This window comes from Babylonia areolata, chromosome 2 (assembly GCF_041734735.1).
Source record: "Babylonia areolata isolate BAREFJ2019XMU chromosome 2, ASM4173473v1, whole genome shotgun sequence".
In the NCBI taxonomy this organism is placed as follows: Eukaryota; Metazoa; Mollusca; class Gastropoda; order Neogastropoda; family Buccinidae; genus Babylonia; species Babylonia areolata.
The window spans coordinates 50,424,712-50,443,123 of record NC_134877.1 but is presented as its reverse complement, the minus strand read 5'-3'; the positions used below and the strand labels follow the sequence as shown (position 1 = coordinate 50,443,123).

At 37.3% G+C, this 18,412-nt stretch overlaps 1 protein-coding gene across 1 annotated transcript in view; it reads left to right on the top strand.

The window, feature by feature from the left end:
* LOC143302308 (uncharacterized) overlaps positions 1 to 17,406 on the top strand; it is an 18,969-nt gene extending 1,563 nt beyond the window's left edge. The window contains exons 2-10 of the mRNA XM_076616922.1: positions 660 to 750; positions 1,507 to 1,771; positions 2,194 to 2,259; positions 2,757 to 2,828; positions 3,810 to 3,858; positions 4,073 to 4,140; positions 4,891 to 4,950; positions 5,698 to 5,752; positions 6,461 to 17,406. Coding sequence (XP_076473037.1) covers positions 660 to 750; positions 1,507 to 1,771; positions 2,194 to 2,259; positions 2,757 to 2,828; positions 3,810 to 3,858; positions 4,073 to 4,140; positions 4,891 to 4,950; positions 5,698 to 5,752; positions 6,461 to 6,534 — 800 coding nt within the window. The 3' untranslated portion in view covers positions 6,535 to 17,406. The remainder of the gene's footprint in view (positions 1 to 659; positions 751 to 1,506; positions 1,772 to 2,193; positions 2,260 to 2,756; positions 2,829 to 3,809; positions 3,859 to 4,072; positions 4,141 to 4,890; positions 4,951 to 5,697; positions 5,753 to 6,460) is intronic.
* The last annotated feature ends 1,006 nt before the right edge of the window (positions 17,407 to 18,412 follow it).

Genomic DNA, 18,412 nt, shown 5'->3' with positions numbered 1-18,412 from the left:
TTCATTTGTTCTTTTTAGTATATAGTCTGTTTTTTTAATCCATTCACCACCTGCCCCTCACACACACTCATTATTAATATATATCATAACATCATGCAGACACTGACACATGTGTACTTGTAAAAAAAAGAATAATGAATAAGTGATACATGTGCTCATGCAACACTCAGGCATGTGAGCATGCTTGGAAGCACAGTACTTTCCTTTTTTAAATCACCAGTAAACCATTATTCTTTGCCCTCTTTTAAGTCTTACAACTTTTATACTACCTGTTCTTCTAGCATTTGAAGACCATGCCTTTGGTGTTGTAGTTTGATCCAAACTTCGAACTTGTCAGTATGTCATCCTTCAGAAAGTGTTACTTGATTTGCTTTTTGTTTGAAGAGCATTTTCACATGATATGAAAATAAAACTTAAGTATAAAAAATTTGTTGTTGTTGGTTTTGTTTTTGTTTTTTTTTGGTTTTTTTTTTTTTTTTGGTTGGTTTTTTGTTGTTGTTTTTTTGTTTGTTTGTTTCTTTCTTTATCTATTTATTTATTTACTTATTTATTATTTTTAATCTCTCTCCTCACTCTCTCTCTTGCTCTCTCTCTCTCATTCATTCATTCACTCACTCACTCACTTTCTCTTTCTTTTTTCTTTTTTTTTTCTTCACCAGCCATATTGAAAGATGCAGACCTGGATCAGCTTTCAGCCAAAAAGATAAGAAAAATTCTGGAAACAGAATATAAAACAGATTTCACAGACAGGTGAGTTTTGTCCATTCAGAGAGAAGAAGGAGGGAGAGGGGGGTAAGATGGCAACACAGGGAGATAATGAAGAAATTGGTTAATAAGATGTATTTTTGTAATAATAAATCATCTCAAAATGACCTTGCCTTGAGAAATGCACTAAGCTGACTAACTCAGTGACTGGTTTTTTAAAAAAATCACAGAATTACAAAAAATGTTTGAATAAAATTATTGGTGAAAAAGGCAACAAAAGAATGGATAATAATGAATGAGCAAGTCAGTTTTTTTTGTTTTTTTGTTTTTTTTGTTGTTGTTTTTTTGTCGGTTTTGTGTGCATGAATACATATGTGATTCTATCCGATGTATGAGTTTGTCCACAGTGTGTGCGTATGTGTGTAGATAAGGATGCTTTGAGAATAATATGGCGTATGATACTCTGCAGAACTTTTCTTTTAAGGTTCAGTTTATAAAGATGAACTAATTTTTGTGTAAAAAGGTTTTCTATCTTTCTTTTGATTTTTCAAACACAAGCCAAGCAATCACTGAATCAGCTTGGTAGGTCACTTAAATAGTCTTTTGTCCAGTATTATCTAAGTCACCTTGAAAACGGTTCAGAATTCGTCAAGGACCTGGTATGAAAATGAGTTCACCACATCGGCACATGGCTAGATTTTGAGCATCATTTTTATATAAAACTGTCGGTTCATTCTGCCTGTATGTTAAGTGTCAAAAAATGTCACTTTGCTCATTTGGTTCTCTGATGCGTATTTTCAGAAAAAATGAAATTGACAAACTAGTCATGCAGCTGATCACAGACAATGAGAGCGAAGGAGAGAAAGAAGAAGAAAAGAAAGAACAAGAATCCAAACAGAAAATGACGAATGGTTCCACACCAGCGTCCAAACAGCCCACGTCTCCTGCAAAGAAAAACAAGGGCAAAGAGGAGGCCAGAGAGGACAACAATGACCTCAGCAATGATGAAGATGATAATGGTGAAGTTGATGATGATGATGATGACAGCGGTCTGGATGAAATTGAGGTAATAAATTACTTATGTATTTATGTTTGGCTTTCCTTGAATCTCTCTCTGTGTGTCTGTCTCACTCTCTCTGACTTTTTGTCTCTGTGTGTGTTTTTGTTTCTCTTGCTCACTCTTTCTTGCACTGATTTTCTCTCTCTCACATACATACATTACACACATTGAAATGTGCACTAAAATACATGCACACATATAATGCCCCTCCCTGCCCACCCCCGAACACACCCCAAATACACATACACATTCTCTCATTGAATAAGCTGATGATCATAAACTGTTTTTGAACATTTTTTTGTGTTTTTTTTGTTTATTATTGTGAATCTTTTTCTGCTGATATTACCAGACTTTTCTTCTCTTTTTTTATGGAATTTATGATCTGAACCGGATTTTTTTTAAACCAGATGTTTTTATGTCCTGAACAGGATGTTGTTCCAAAGAAGAAGGCAAAGGTACAGACATCATCAAAAAAAAGCAAATCATCCAAAAAGGTATACACACACATTTGTCTGTGGTATCTGAGCTTGGTGGAGAAATGTATAGAATTTGTCCTTATATTTGTGGAGCTGGCATATAAACAAAACAATGTATGTAAATTGTGTTCCTGCATATATTTATGAGACAAATGTTTTGGGAAAAAATGAGGGATTTTATTCTTCTGTGTAAATATTATGAACTTTACCCTTACCTCAGAGTTAGAAAATTTATGGATGACTAGTCATACAGATAATTGGAAAGTGTTTTGATTCAGAAGTTTACATGAAGAAAAATGCATACAGGAATGTTTGTAATGGTATATCATATCAAATTATAAGCCTCATACCTCATATCTCATGCCTGCTTGTTATATATTTTTTTATGTAATGTAGTAGGTGACAAAGAATTTATCATATAATGTTTATGTGGGGGTTTTGTTCAGTTTTGACTTCCTACTTCAAGTTGTCATTATGTTAAAAATTTTCCCTAACACCTGTGATTTTTCTGACAGTTGAATGACGAGGAACTTGCCAAACAGCTGCAAGATGATGAGGGTCTTCGGCCAAGCAGAAGATGCAAAGCTGTAAGTGTTCTGAAGTGAATCAGTTACTGTTCTTCTGACTGCTTGTATGAAATGGTCCCAGGTCTAAATATCAACTTTGTCATATATTGAGGTTCTTCTGACTATGTGTATGAAATGGTCCCAGGTCTAAATATCATTATGATATAATCATATTGTTGGAATTGTTGGAATCTTTATTATATTGCAGTCATTTGTCATCCTCAAGTCTCACCTGTAATTAGCAGACAAAAAGCTGGTGTTTTTTCTTGGCTTGACTCTGCCTTTTTCACAAGTGTATAAAATTAAAAACAGAACAAGCAGGAATTTTCTAGCCCATATCATAGGAGAGCATAAGCAAAAAAAGAACAAAAACAAAAACACCAATACCAGTGAAGAAGAAAAATGGGATAGATTAATTGGTATCATCAGGAAATGAGTTGAAAAAGTGATCAGAGGCTGCCCACTGGAAATAAACCAAACCTACCTGCTCTTGCACACTTGCAGAACCTACAGCTGATTCTGTCAGGCATCAGTGTGCAGAGAGACTCATGTTTAGTGATCATAATGCTGGAAAGAAGGCATGTATTTCTGGGTGATTTAAATTGAAAATGATCGATCCTGCAGTTTGTTTGAGCACTATAAATCATAGTATTATTGATGGTGTTGAAAAAATAAACAAAAAAAGGGGGCATTATCAAGGCAGATGCGAAGGATGACAAAACATATAAGTATTTTATGACACTGTTCCGCCTTCATTAGTGCCGCTCAACCTGCACCTTAAATGCCAACATATCTAAAGACATTATTGTTGTTTTTTTTGTATGTGTGGTTTTTTTTTGTTTTTTTTTGTTTTTTGTTTTTTTTTACTTTTCTAATCGGATTCTGCTTGTTTTGGTAATTGTATGCCTCTCTCTCTCTCTCTCTCTCTCTCTCTCTCTCTCTCTCTCTCTCTCTCTCTCTCACTGTGTGTGTGTGTGTGTGTGTGTGTTTGTGTGTGTGCAGCAACCAGTAGTACGAAAACAGAAGAAACCCAGAAAAGAAAGTGCCAAAGGTAGGTTGCATTTGTTGTTCTTTTTTCTTCCATTTCTTTTCGACTGTCTTCGTATACAATATGTCCATCATTACGGTTTTGGTTGAAATGCTTGCAGGCTTTTCATCTCTGCTTTTCTTTATGTATTATTACTGCTGCAAAGTTGCTCTCTGTTTGTCAGCTGTGACATTGGCTGCAGCAATGGTGGTGGTAAACTACTGTGCTTTTGTGACAGGTACCTCTGTGTATTCCCGGCCCTGTGCGCTGTTACCTCCCCTGGACGAAGTGATGGGCACAGATAAAGTGAGTTGACTTCCTGCACAAGGCAAAGAATGCATGTTTGTGTGTCCATGCAGATTTGTGTGTGTGAGAGAGAGAGGCTATGTTTATATATACTTGTGCATAAACATTGATGTTCATGTATGTGCGTGTGTGTATGTGTGTTGTGCGTTTCAGACTGTATGTATATTTGCTTGTGTGTGTCAAAGATGCAGTTACAGTATCAGTTTATATTGCTGCAAGTTTCTTTTAGATGGTGCCAGTGTTGGGCTCAAAAAGAGAGGTGTATTTAGTTGATTACTAGTATACATGTGCATAATTTTGAGGTGTATTTAATTGATAGCCAGTATACATGTGCATAATTTTTAATCTATTTTCATGCTGACATGTGGTATCTTTCCAGCTTGTATTGAAGGTATTTAGAATAGTGACTGTTTGCTCATTGTTATTATCCTCCTTACCCCAGCAGTGAAGTGAAAGGTATAATTACAGTCCATTGTTCAACTCAGATACAACAATGGCTTTTAAGTGCACACTATGATTCATCCGTATTGTTGAAGTTGTCTGTAAAATTTTCATTCTTTTGATAAAGGTTTCTTCTGAGTAAATGAAAGTGGATTCTGGACATAAACTGTGTTCTGCATGCTGTGAAATGTTTGTGTTGAAGGGAATGGGGGTTGGGGGAGTGGGGAGGAGATATTTGTTTCTGAATCATTGCATGCATCCATGTATATATGTATGTTTGTATGATTATTTATATTCAATCAATTTCAGATGCCAAGGCCAATGATCGTGAAAAGGCTGTGGGAAATTGTGAAAGAGAGAGACTTATTGGTAAGAACTGAACATCCATCCACCCATCCTCATGACAGCAGGAGGCTGTTTTTAAACACTTGATTGAATCTCTTGTTGGTTACTCATCACACACAAACACATTATGAGTGCATGCATGCATGCATTACAAGCACATGTACTCACACATACACATGAACACTGTCACATTATTTTTTCAAGAGAGGGAGAGACACAGACAAACAGGATGAGGAGAGAGTTACACAGAAAACCTGACACGGTGCCTGAGACAGACTATGTTGTTCTTGATAATCAGGAAAGTTGGCTCACTGAAAGGATTATTGGCTTCTGTTTCTTGTGCAAAATGAACTCAACAGATATACAGGTGTTGGGGTTGTCCAGATACTGGTAATTTTGACAGTTTGGTGATCATTCAGACTCATTGACGACTTTATTTATCACAGATGAGTTTCTGCAAGTCTTTTGCATAAACATGAAGGGAATTGTTAAGGTAATGCCAGGTCTGTATCATATGTATATTGACCATAGAGATAGGGGCAGGGAGATGGGTGAGGTGCATTTTTTTCCATCCCAAATCCATTAAGATACCACCAGGATTCAAGCCACAGATCTCATGGGACCATCAGGATAGAAATGCAGTGCACTGGTTGCTTGGTTGTCATGCTTATTGTTGGGTGTGACTTGTTGTAACTTAGAAAACTTACACCTGCCAGTGTTCCAAGTTAAAGTGGAAAGGTATATTTTGTTGCTGTTGTTTGTATGTTTCAGGATCCCAAGAACAAACAGTTCATGTTGTGTGATACAGAGATGCAAGGCTTGTTTGGTGAGATGGATGTGGTTTTGTGTGTGTGTGTTCATGGAGGGTAGAGGGAGAGAAGGGAAGGTGATGGGGGGTAGGGGTGTGTGCAGGGTGGGGGGAGGAGGGGGGGGTGGAAGGGACAGGAGAGAGAGAAGGGGAGACAGGGGCAGGAGGGAGGGGAGAGAGAAAGGGAGAATGGGAGCATGTATATCCAGAATAAAGACTCATTTTGATTTCAGTCAGGTTTAACTCCTTGGGGTGCTGTTTGGCTGTTTGGACCTCTTCCTTTTGGGACTGCATTACTTTTTTTCAGCGAAAGCAACAGTATCACTGTGCACAAACAGTAGGAAATGTGCTTTAAAATCATGCCTAACTGACCTCATTTCTCCAAGGTTCAGCAGTCAGGGAGGGGGGCCGGGGTGTGTGTGTGTGGGTGGGGGGTCCTAAATCTGACCATATATTTTTCAGGTCAAGTATCTGAATTTCATCGAGATAGTGAGGACTTTTTGTTTTACTGTTGATTTTGCTCAGATTGGGAAACTTTTTTTGCTTGGGGGGTGGGGGTGTGATGAGAATTGATTTTGCCAGAAATTTGTTTTTGCCAATGAGTGTGGTTCTTATGTGTGTGTAGGTTATACTGAATAACTTGTTTTTTGTTGTTGTTGATAGTTCTGTTTCAGTTCGATTCAGCAGCACACACATGTTTATGATATTGTGGATTCTTTGTTTCAGGCAAGTCCAGGGTGCGGATGTTTGGTGCAATGAAGCTTCTGAAGCCCTACATCAAAGATCTCCCCAAGGAGTAAAACGTATCTTGTATACTGTTGTTCATCCTTCACTGATCTGGAAGAGAAAAGCACATTTTGGCTGACAGGGTTGTCTTGGTTTGCTGAAAGTGTGATTGCATGAAGCAAAATGAAAAGATTGAAAACTAGATATATTTAAAGAAAAAAAATCATAATGAAACTTTGTTGAGAGATTATTCTTCTACTTTCCTCTTTTGACCTGAAATATGTCTTATCTGTGTTGCCATGGCTTTGAAATGATATTGACAATAATGCATAGATAGAGACAGACGGATGGATATGAAGAAAAAGACAAACAAATGCCTATGAATGATTGCATGTATCAGATTTTTTTTATAATTCAATGCAAAAGTTTTGCCATCTGTTCTCATTGATTTGTACTTTTCTACTTTCTGTTGAAGTATAAAGTAATTCAAATGGGCCGTCTTTGTAACTGTATGTGTGTGTATGTGTGAGTGTGTGCATTCTTTTTTTCTTCTTTTTTTTTAAACAATCACAGGTATTTCTTTACTGTTAAGTTCAGTAGACATTTCAGCCCAATTTATTCAGTTATTAACAGATATCCACTGAGAATCAGGCAGTATTTCCTTTTGTTGTTCTGGACTTAATTGTAATTGAAAATTCTCCATCTCTTGTGCACTGCAAGTGGCGTTCCTCTCATGCCAAACATACAGACCCTCCCACCCCCCATCCCCAACCACCCAGCCATGCACGCCGCCACCCAAACATTATCTGTCACCATCCCAGTTGAAGTCTGTAGGGAATTATATAAAAGTCACTATCAATATGAAAGCACACACAAAAGAAGACCTTGCACAGATAATGAGTCACTTTGGTGATGCTCACTGGAACCCCTTTTTTGTTACTTTTGTGTGTGTGTGTGTGTTGTTGTTGACAGAAATTTGTGTTTTAACTACACATACTTTACTGTGACCCACTAGTGTAGTTCCTTTTATTCAGAAAGGGCCATGGCCTCACAGTGAGAGGAGGAAAGGATCAGGGTTCTGTGAACATGCATTTGGAAGTTTAAAAAATAAAAATTAAAAAGATAAATCACTTTTTTCTCCTAAACACAAATCTTTCATGAACTAAATACTAAAGTACAACTGTTTATTGCCTGATATGAATACAGTATATTTCAATGTTGGCAACAAAAAACAAAAACAAACAAAAATAACTTTCACAACTACAATTGAGTGGTACGTGTTCTGAACTGATTTAACTAGGAGCTGCAACATTCTAAGCTAATACTAACAGTAGCTGCTTTTGATCACAGACAAGCATAATTAGCCTCTTATCAGGAACAGGGATCACTACGGACTAAAACAGTGGGGACACTGGAAACTTTTTAAAAACTATATTACTGTTGATACCGGTACTTATATGAGTCTGACAGGTATGAAAACTGAAGAAAAATTGTAACTGAGTTCACCTCAGAGAGTAGCGCTCAAACACAACAGAATTTTAGTTCAGGCTTTGAGGCTTAGTATGATAGTAATGATGCTCTTGACATCAGTCTTGGCAGGAGACAGCATGACAGGTGTCATCTCTGGCTGCTCCCATTCATCACGATAAAAGGAATTATGATGAGAAATTGACACCTGCAGTGTTGGCCAAAAAAGTTCGCAACATCTGTGAAGTGGACGACAAACAAATGCGTGGTCATATTCTTTCTGTCCAAGTCCAAAGCACAGGAACCAGTCAGGTGTGAAAATAGTACAATAATATTTATGCATCTGATGGGGCTCAGCCCTTCAGCCTTCTAGTCTTTGGTCTGATGTTAATGCAGTAGCTTGTATTTTGGTCTGTGGTGATCATAGCTGTTATCAACTCTAATGACAGTGTGTGGTCAGCTGGACTATAAGTAACAAAGGTAGCTCATATGTGTAAATTTCAGATGGCTCAATTTGGAGAATTGTAAAGGTTAAAGCTCACACTCAGAACATGTAGTCTAGATCGGGATTCAAAGTTACAAAATATCAGTTCACAGTCAGGTCAACATAGCTCAAAAGGTGCAAAGAAAAGGAGAAAATTTTGTAGCCATTTTGTTGATTTACAATCTCTTGTGAAGGGAACAAAGTTAATATTCAGGTACAGACAAGAAGAGTGAAAGTTGGAAACAAAAATCTGTTGATATGCACAAACTATTGGTTGTGTAGCTTGCATGTGTGTCTGTGGACAGCTGGAGAAGTATACAGTGCAGAGTTTGTTATACACTGTAGAGTATGTTACATAGTGCATGTGTAAAATACAGTGTGGAGTGTTTTGTGTAGATTGCTGTCTTGTATTATCAGTGAATTTACCACCTAGTCTGTGCACATGACCAATCATTGCTTTGCTCTTGAGCAACATGTCTTACAGAGCCAGTAGGTTCGCCTTTTTAAAACATGTTTTTTGTTTGGTTGGTTGGGTTTTGTGTGTCTGTGAAATTTTGTCTTTGTTTTATTTTATTTTGTTTTCTTGAGAGGAAGTGGGTAAGTTTATATTTGTATGACAACAACCAGTGTCAGAAGATTGCAGTCAGACTTGAAATGAACGAGGGAGAAATGATTCACACACACGCATGCACACACACACACACACACATGCACACGCACACACACATATATATGCATATATATATATGTGGATTTAGGTAAACAAAAGAAGTTTGGTGGGGTTTTTTGTTTGTTTTTTTTTAATCTTTTTTGCAACCTGCAATCGACATAAAGACAAAAATAAGTAGAATGATAATTTTACAATGACAAAATCCAAAGTGAAAATTACTACACACAAAAGTATAATTTTGCTGAAGCTGGAGTCTAGCAAACAGAAGGAACAACAGTCTGGACTGAGTTACACGAAGCAGAAATCCAAGAAATGGACTCTCCAGGATCATGAGCTGAGATCCAATACACATTCAGGGATACAATCCATCATTCAGCTATCCCAAATGCAGGGGGCACTGATTTGGGTTGTTTCCCATAGATTAAGATCAGTAGATTTGTGTCTTGCAGACATACACTGCTGTGTAAAACAGGAACAGTCAAACATCTTGGGGCAGGCAAGGGTCAAATCAAACTCCAAATGTTTATTTGCTAGAATTCAGAACTTAATGTTAAAAATCAAATCTTAAGAAGTCTTAAGAAGTTTAGGGGCTTATCCATTGAAATCAGAATTCAGTGATTTAATTGAATCAAAAATTTAGGGAGTAATCCATAAGATTGAAAAGTTTGGGAGTTTATGCTTTTTCTTTTAACAAATTCAGAGACGCACATTTAATTAGAAATGAGAATTTAAGGATTCAGCCAATGAAGTAAAAAAAGAAAAAAAGTTCAGAAAATGACACTGAAGGTAAGTATTCAGCTTTGAAATTCAGAATTTTAGATTGACACATTTATAAAAAATAAAAAAAATTCAAGAGTTTACCGCTGTTCTGAGAAATCATTCACTTTGATTAAAAGCTTCTGCATGTGTGTGAGAGAGAGATGTAGTCAACAGTTCTTGTTTCATGTGTCCTGTGATTGAACACACACAACTGTGTGTCATGTAGAACAGCTTATGCGATGTTAGTTGAGGAAAAAAACGAAATTTATGGATGACAACATTTTTCATAGTTTATCAAATTGCCTTGTTGTTTTTTTTATATGTTGTGTGATGAATACTAAAATAAAAACAACTTTTTTCTTCACTTCCATAAGAAAAAAGTTCTATTAATATTTTTCTGTTTGTCATGCAGGATAACAAAAAATTAACGTAACTGCAAATGAACCCACCCCCCATCCCCACCCTAAATGTAGCAAAGTTCTGTGAATTCCAAGGATGGAGAAGAATTGCACTTTGTTACGTTCAACAGAATTGTCATTGGCACATGATTTAAGATGAAAAGTTGACAGGGAAGAGTCTTCAATCTAGAATGCATGGCAGACTTTAGTTTTCTTATTTGGCAAACTTCTGTGTGTCGTCTTGTGGCAACATGGCAGCTTACAATACAGTGTTTGCGGTGTGTGTGTGTGTGTGTGTGTGTGTTTTCTTTAGTTTAGCATCAGCAACATGGCAGCTTACAATACAGTGTGTGTGTGTGTGTTCTTCATTTCTTCAAATTGTCTTTTCTTTGGAACAACTGCTATTGGACAGGGCATATATATATGTATGAGTGTGTATGGGTGTGAATGTGAAAGAACAGGGTTCAAACAGTTCTCGTCAAATATACTTCCACTATTCCAGACCACCCCAAAACCAAGTTTTAGATTATCCATGCCAGAAATAACCCCATTTGTGTGGTTGAGGCTTAAAAGAGTTCCTGAGTTGTATACACAGTGGCTTTCTAAACATATCTGGATATATTCAGCCCCAGTGTGTCATAAGAAAAACAGCCATGTGTGTGGAATGCAGCAACAGTACTGCTGTCAGAGACGCCTTCAAGTTCCAGAGAGTGAAAAGGTTGACTGGCATGGTTTGTATAGTTACAACAATGTTAGACAAGTTTTACTTGTTTCTGTTCAAACATTTGGACTTTTGACTGACAGCAACCTCTTCCAGCATCAAGATATTTAATCAACTCTAGTGACTCAGATGTTAAACTTTTTGTCTTCTAATTTCATACAGATCCAAATAATATACTGCTGATTCAATATTTGTCCTTATTAAAGTTACGATTATAACACAGCTGAATTTTTTTCACGTGAATAATAATTGAGGTCTATCACTTCTATATTTCTTAAATGTTTTTAAAATCTTTTGACCCATGAATTATTTGAAGGTTTTCATGTTTTTTTCCTGAAATCATATTAGACTTTTCTCCATTTCTTTTTTTTGTTCTGGAAACATCTTAAAAATAATGTTTTCCTTCTGGATGGACCCTAGAGAGAATGAGAGGTTGAAAGTGTTGATTCTATGTTGCTGTTTCTCATGATCTAATGCAGCTTATTGATTCTGTGTTTTGCATCATTTTGACTTTATGTTTGGCTTGTTGCTTGTTTGGCTTGTGGCTGGAAGCAGCAGTGACCCTTTGTTTTACATTTGCATGATCTGTAACCATATTGCATGATCTTTAATTGTACTCTTCTTTTTTTTAAATTCTTTTTGATGAGTTCTGTTGATTTTTCGTTTCTCACATTCCCATTTTCGAATCTTTAGTACCGATATCTGGAGATGTTGCCTCAAGTCAAGTTTGGAGCAATGAGCAACTTGAAATGTCAGCATGTCTTTTGAAGTTGTGCTTGTGTTCTCTGTTTCTGTTAATGGTGCTCCATTTTTCCTATTTTTCACTTTCAGGTTGTTTTCTTATCTTTCTTATCCTCTCTTTCCCAGCTCCCTCTCTTGCCCCATCCCTACCCCCCATCCCCCTTACCCACCCCCAAAATATCTTATGCCTTAATTGTGTGTGTGTGTGTGATTATGCATCAAAAAACATGGTGTAGTTCATATTTGATTAAGTTCTGCTTTAGGCAGATACATTTAGTTCTGCCAAGTGTTAGAGTAAGTAATTAACATCTGATTAAGCTATAAGTTCTCAACAATATTTTCTTTTAGAAGCTAAAACTGAAGTTGACATTTCTTGAGAATGACTGTAACAGACTTTTGCAGGAGACCAGTTTGTTTCTGGTTTTGTGTTTTAGCCTAGTCAGAGAGGTGATCCTTTCTGTTCTGAATTGTTTTGGTATTTGTTTGTTTTTGGCCATCATGTTCTGGTCATTTCCTGTTGGTATGATCCAGGTTTGTTTGTTTTGTTGTTGTTGTTGTTGTATTGTTGTTTTTTGTTTGTTGGTTGGGGTTTTTTTTTTGAAGATTGCCCTGTCCATTAACTAACCACACATGTTTGGTTTTTGTGCCTGTTACAGTAGATTGTTCCCCTGTACTTGACTTTGTACAGCACAGTGCGATTTGTACCAGCTTTAGTTTTGAATCCTAGGGATTCTTTTATAATTTGACCTTCTTCTGGTTCATTGTGTTTTTGTATAGTTATTTTGTTTTGTTTTTGCTTTTTACTTGAACTGTTTCTAAAATTTGTTGTTGGTTTTGTTGTTGTTGTTTTTGGTAATGGAAAGATGGTTTTCAGGTATATTTCTTTTTGTTTGTTTGAATATTAGACGTGATGTTTCAATCAGTTTTATTCAACATACTGTTGATTCAGAATTTTATTCATTTTGATGTAACATTGAATGAATAACATTTGAGTTTTTGTATTTGTTGAACTTTCAGTCTGATTCAAATCAAAATAATCTAAGATTTGTTTGTTTTGATTTTTTATAGCAGTTTGAGACTCTTCTTTTCATGTGATGACAACATCAATATGCTGATGAAACTCTCGTTTTGTAAAAGGTTGCTTTAGGGTGCAATTTAACTGTGCTGCCGAGGGAAAGCTTATTAGTTGAGAGAGAGGGGTTGCAGGGGGGTGGGAGCAGTTCACTGGTGTGTTTGTTTCCAGTTAGGTCAGTATGGTTGTCATAGTGGTTCATGGGAATGCTTCCAATTGGCACAACCTTAGCCTTCTATGACACTACTTAGTGGTTGAAAAATAAAAAGGTCGGGGTTTGGGGGTCTGGAGGAAGGCGACTTGGGGACAACCGAAGAAGCAGAGGGGCTTGGGACGAGTGGGGGTTGAGAGTTACTTTGTTGAGTCACAGGCAGAAGGCCAATCTGGACTTAAAGCAGTTCACACATTTGGCTGTGACAACCTACTGGGGCAATCCATTCTAGGATGGTACGGAGAAAGAAAGACATCTGTATGTACTGTATCCTGCAGGCAGGAATGTTGATGCAGGTGTTGTTTCTTTCAGAACTCAGCCTGCTCTTTGAGGGTCTTAATAGGTAGATGGAGATTATAGAGATGAGTCTATGGTGAATCTAGTAGAACATCTCCAGGCAAGCTTTTTTTCCGTCTTGCTGGCAGAGGGTGCCAGTTGAGAGAGCTGAGGATGGAGACTAATGATCATAATGTAAGGGATGGCGTGGGGGTGGCTTTTACAAAATGATAAACAGTACATAAGTGTTTGGTGAAAACTTAGTTAAAAATGGGACAACTTGTGAAGAAATTTTTCGTTTTCTACACTCCGTTCATGTTGGAACTTTCTTTTCTTGGTTGAAAGCATTCACAGTCTGCAACTCCAACACTGATTTCTTTTTTCACAAGTTGACGTTTGTTTTAAACACTTAGACTGCCATGCTCCATTTCCAGGAGTTAACTAAAAACAAAACAAAACGTCTTGAAACTACTTGTTACACATATCTTCTCCTTCCTTTTTTTTTTTTTTTTTTTTTTTTTTTTGGAGAGGGGTTTGGGGTGGAGGTTCAAAACAGTCTTGAAGCAAGTGCATAAATTGTAATGAAGCATGTTTGCTTGGGAATGTGTTACAAGGCACAAGTAATCAGAGAAAATATTTGAAATTTGTAATATTCTTGAACTGTAGTAAAACATGAGAACTGTTGTTTGAATTGTTTATATCTGTTGTTTAGTTCATATGTCTCTTGTAGTCAGAATCGCAAAATCAAAATATGCATCTTTTTATTTATTCATTTATTTAATACACTTCCAAACACGTTATTCATGCTTTCATTCTAACATCTCCACAGACTCAGATGCATGCACATGTACTCACGATTACACAAATACCACTACCATTTCCACTCCAACCATTTCCATCAATCCAGAAATAATGATGCATGTGAACACTTTGATGGAGCATAAATAGTAAGGACACAGATGAATAAAGGTTTTTTTTTTATTTAGTTTTTGTTCACATACTTAAACAATATAATAAAAAATATATATTTCTTTTGGATTCTTTATGGATGCTTACTACCTGCCTTAAATATGAAGAGAACCTGCTATGATAACGATGCATTGGGATTGTTATCAAAGAGTCAGTGAGAAAAGCACTGAAATATAGAACTGATGCATATTCTTTGGCTAGATACAGGAGACTGAAGCATATTTTTAAGATTATCATTTGAATTCAGAGAATGCCCATCCATAAATGTGTAGAATTTGATGCTGATGCCATCTAATTGGTAAGCTTGCAACTGTGTAATGTGTGTGCGTTTTCTTTGTGCCTGCATTCATGTTCCTGTGTATGATGAACAAGTTACTGAGAGCTCTGATTTGCCATATAGTTTTATATCATCAAACTAGAAAGTTCAAGGTGATATTTATTTTTCACTTTGTTGTTTATTTTAGTGCCATTCATTTTGTAACCTCCCCACCACTTACAGTCAAGCAACGAAAGAGGTCTTACAAACTACAACCTTTTTTTTTTCTTTTTCTTTTTTCTTGTTCACCATCTTTCTTGCAGCCCTTCCAGGATTTCATCATGTGTATTAGATTTTTACTGGAGTAGAATACAAACAACAGCTTCCTTTTTTTTTTTCTCTCTGCACCATTCTTACAACCTGTCATTAATTAATTTTAATATATAGATATTTAATATATTAGATTCTTGCAGGAGTATAAGGAACTAACAAACTACAGCCATAGTTGTTTTTTCCTCAGTCATCATTCTTACAACCCTTCAAGCATTGTTTGTATCAGATTCTTGCAGGAATGGTTGACCTAATAAACTTCTCACAGGAAAATGCATGTTGGTTGATCAGTGTGACTGTGTTCATTAGCATCTGTACATGTTTCACACTTATTCTGGAGTCGTTTTTGTTATCACTGGCTCAGTTGGTGAGAATCCCCCACAAAAAACAAACTCATCTCAAGGTTCGTTTAACCAGTCAATAGGCAGGTGTTGCCCATCTTCCCTGGGCTCCGGATCCAGTTTTTTTTTTGTTTTTGTTGTGTTTGTTTGTTTGTTGTTGTTGTTTTTTTGCGTAGCAGGATTGCAGAACTTGGACATGACAACAATCATGAATTCAACCAGCATTTATTGACTGTTTAATTTCTATGCCTCCTTGAGTGCTCCTGCACATGACAAGATTAAAACTATTTCTCTGTATGAATATAGAGATCGTATGGCTGTCAGCTAGACTATAACTTATTTGTAAGCAACAATGTTAAATACAGAGTCCATCAAAAGAGGGTTGGTGGGTGTTGGGGGGGCGGGGCACAGCATTGTGTTGAAGCACTCCTCTGAGAGAGAAACAAGTTCTAGATGGCATGGCGACAAACTGATTTAATGAGCATGCATACTTTGAACTGTTGAAGATGCAGAAATTGCCTAAAATTTATGGGCTTGGTGAAAGTTTTGTGGGTTTTTTTTGGGGGGGTTAATAGTTTTTTTTTCTAACCTTTACACAAGATCTGTTGCTAGATATTTTGGTTTCACCTTCTTGGTTTTGGCAATATATCTCACAGAATGTTAATTTCTTTCAGTGCTGCATAGCAAACAATACATTGTGCCTTGCCAGTAGTTACATATATCTATATGTAATGCATGTCTGTTTCGAACGGTGTGACTGAAATGTATATATGTATAATGTAAAAGCTGTGAACATACTCTGTACTGGCCAAACTGAAGTAATGTACAGAAATGGGAGTGCTTTCTCACTTCAGTTTCACTGATCTGATTTCATTATAAATGGCTGGAGGAAAATATTGCAGGGTTTGTTCTTTTTTATGCAACATTTCTGCAGTAACTGGAAATTATCTTCCCAACCCTCTTCACCTTCCCTCCACCCTGCTCCGCCCCGCCCCGCCCCCCCCTCCCCCACCCTTCTCTTGCACCCTCCATACCCCCTTTTTGCAAGGTGATGAATCGAAGTTAGAGCGATACTGGTCTTGAAGCTGTCACAGTCAAGCATTCCCCTTGACAAATTCCACACGAAAGTCACTGCAGTGGATGGGGGAGAGATATACTGTAGCCTGCATTTTAGAATGTCATGGCTTTGCCAACAATCCAAAAAAAAAAAAAAAAAAAAAAAAACCTTTTTCTCCTTGTTCAGATGTCTTCTTCTTGGGCCATATTTAGATACTGTTATATGAATTGTGCTCAGATTGACTCATGGTGGTAGTGTATTGAAAAATGTTCCAGAAAAAAGAACAAGCAATATTTACACAGACACCTTTTCAAGAGCAATTAAAAAACTTCCAGGTGGCATCCTACTTGGCATCAGATCTAGTAACTGCTCTTCCTACACCCCCCCCCCCCCCCCCCCCCCACCCCGGGCCCCTATTTTTCTTTTCTTTCTTTTTTTTTTTTACATAAAAGCCAAGTTGCTTATGAAACTGGAATTTTGTTTTGAAGCAAGTCAGTGATTCACCCTAGCATAGGATCATGTTTATGTTGATAGGAATGGCAAATGATTCTCAGTTCTTCTCAGTTTTAGTTGTTTCTTGGTATGCTCTGTTACAGAATATTCTCTTTCATGTATTGCTGCTTTAGGTCTTTTTTGTGTGGTGGTGGTTGATTTTCGCATTCTTCATTCAATTTTGATAATAAGAATCCATCAGTTTTTGGTTACTCATCTATGCACACATGGATTCAGGCCATGATATAATGTGAGCATTTTTTATCATTCATTTTTTTTTTTTTTTAAATAACTGAGACAGAAATATTACAGTATCATATTGATGGTTGATTTTGTTATTTTATTTTGACAAAAAAGAAAAACCAGCTAAAATCTTCATGACATGCATGAAGAAGCAATATTTGTTGGTGATGTCGTTTTTTGAGGAAGGTGGAATGAGGGGTATATTATCCTGTGTCCGGTCACGATTGTTGCATGGCATGCACATGGTTCTAATGGTATGGTAGATACAAAGAACGATGTATCAATGAAATGCAAACTCGACTTCAAAATACAGATGATAATGCTTGTGTATAATAATTCCAATAGAGATGCTTCAGCTTGATTTTTTTTTTTCTTATCCCTGCGCCTTTTCCCTAGAGGTGAAGGAGTAGTCTGTTCTGGTATAAAGTTCCAGTTTAAATAAAGACATAATCACATGTTCACTTTTGGTTTCTTTTGAATGTATTTGAGTGTGTTTCTACAGGTGTGTGTATTGTGTTAAAAGGAAATTTTCTATCTAAAATTACGTTTAAATAACATACTTACCGTGACCCAACTAGTGCAGACTCCGGCAGGTGTCTGACATTCCTGTCCTGTGCAAACTACTATCTGCCTATGCGGAGAAAACGAAAGCAACTACGGCCGATAACCTCCCGGAAGTAGGTAACCTCCCCTTTATCCCGCTGGCTAGCGCCCTCTTTTGACAGCAATATGCCATCACCAGCACAGCGAGCAGGGAGAACAGGAAGTGGGGAGGACGGGAGGGTCTTAAATTTGGGTCACGGTTAATATGTTATTTAAATGTAATTTTAGATAGAAAATTTCCTTTTAATTACACATACTTAACCGTGACCCAACTAGTGCAGAATAGCGCAACAAGGTGGAGGGCTCGCCTGTTCTACTGTCTGTGTGCTGCGATGGCCTGTTGTGCAACTACCACAGAAGCGATGCCTCTTGAGCCATCATCCCGCAGGCGTGCGACGTCTCTCAGGTAGAAGTCGATGAAGGTGGCAGGGTTTTTCCAGTAGGCAGCATCCATGATGTCTTTCAGCTGTGTTGAGTGCGCTAAGGCAAGAGAAGAGGACCATGCTCTGACTTCATGTGCTCTGGCTGAGGAGGCATCAAGTCTCAATCCTTCTGTTCTATCGCCAGTGTGCTGCGATAGCCTGTCGTGTGACCACTGCAGAGGCAACGCCTCTTGAGCCATCATCCCTAAAGCGATAGATGTCCCTCAAGTAGAATTCGATGAAGGTAGAGTGTACTGTGTCACCTAAGGATATTGGTGCGGGCAAAGAAGACTGAGGTCCGCAGCTCTATTGTGGGAGAGGTCTGTGGACCACAGCTGTGCTGATAAATGTAGCGCAAAGAAAATTGGGTTGGTGTGTTGAATCCACACTTTACTGAGAGCCCTTCGAATCAAAGGAAGGGAAGGAAACACATACCCTAT